Source organism: Buceros rhinoceros, unplaced genomic scaffold (genome assembly GCF_000710305.1).
Source record: "Buceros rhinoceros silvestris isolate BGI_N320 unplaced genomic scaffold, ASM71030v1 scaffold20399, whole genome shotgun sequence".
In the NCBI taxonomy this organism is placed as follows: Eukaryota; Metazoa; Chordata; class Aves; order Bucerotiformes; family Bucerotidae; genus Buceros; species Buceros rhinoceros.
Genome location: NW_010432356.1, coordinates 12503 through 13419, shown reverse-complemented (window position 1 = coordinate 13419; position 917 = coordinate 12503). Strand labels below are relative to the sequence as shown.

General features: G+C 60.4%; 1 protein-coding gene across 1 annotated transcript in view; it reads left to right on the top strand.

The window, feature by feature from the left end:
- Nucleotides 1-917, top strand: part of LOC104500155 (inner centromere protein-like) — a gene marked incomplete at its 5' end in the record, with an annotated part of 16065 nt that overhangs the window by 3208 nt on the left and 11940 nt on the right. The window contains one exon of the mRNA XM_010143760.1: nucleotides 2-108. Within this exon, the coding sequence (XP_010142062.1) occupies nucleotides 2-108 (107 nt within the window). The remainder of the gene's footprint in view (nucleotide 1; nucleotides 109-917) is intronic.

Below are 917 nucleotides of genomic sequence, written 5' to 3'. Positions count from 1 at the left end.
GCTCGCTGGCTGGCAGAAGAGAGAGCGTGCTGCGGAGGTCTGTCAGCAGGGCCATCTCCAAGAAGGCAGCAGTGCAAGAATCCTCCTCCGCCTCCAGCAGAGCGAGCTGTGAGTTCCCTTTGCTCCCCTCGTTTGGCTCAGCCAGCATATAAGCTCCACTGTGGGCAGGGAGCGGACGGTGAGCTGCTCGTCCCCGTTAACTCTGACTCCTCCTGCCGATGGGCCTTCAGCTCCCACCCAGTTGGAGTGGGAGCAGTCCCGGTCCTCGTCTGCCACGGGGCTGGGACTGGGGCCGTCTGTTGCTGTGGCAGGGGAAGGGAGCTCAGCTGGGGCGTGGGTGCCGGGACGGGGTGGGGGTTACCCTCGCTGTGGCCAGGAAATCGCAGCCTGGCCTGTCCTGACCGCCTGTGCACTTTGGCCGATCAGAGGAGCCTGCTGGGTCCCTGGGGAGGGCTGCCAGCTCTCCAAAAAATCCATAAGAACTGAGTGTCTCCACCCCTGAAACTGGGCTGACGTTGGCAGAGGAGCAGAAATGCTTTTTGGGTGAGATGGAGGAGCAGATAGCGCAGTCATCAGTGGGGATGAGATTCAGAATCCAGGCTGTTCCTGGTAGCGCTGGGCTCCTCGTGCCCTCCGCTCCGGGGGAGGTTTTGCTGTTTGCACTCTCTAAAATCGTTACCTCTAAAGCCAGACTGGCGTCTAATAGAGCAGAGAGGCCTTTGGTGTTTGGGGTTGTCAGCCCTGAGTCACACAGTACCCAGCCTCTTGTTACAACACTTCTAGCTAAGTGGTGTTGGGGGGAGTGAAGTCAGCCGAATCCGTCAGCTCTCTACCTCAAACCGTGCGGGGAGGCAGGAGCCAGAGCCGACTGGAAACACTGCTGCCGACACAGGCGAGAGCAGCTGAGCAGGCTGCAG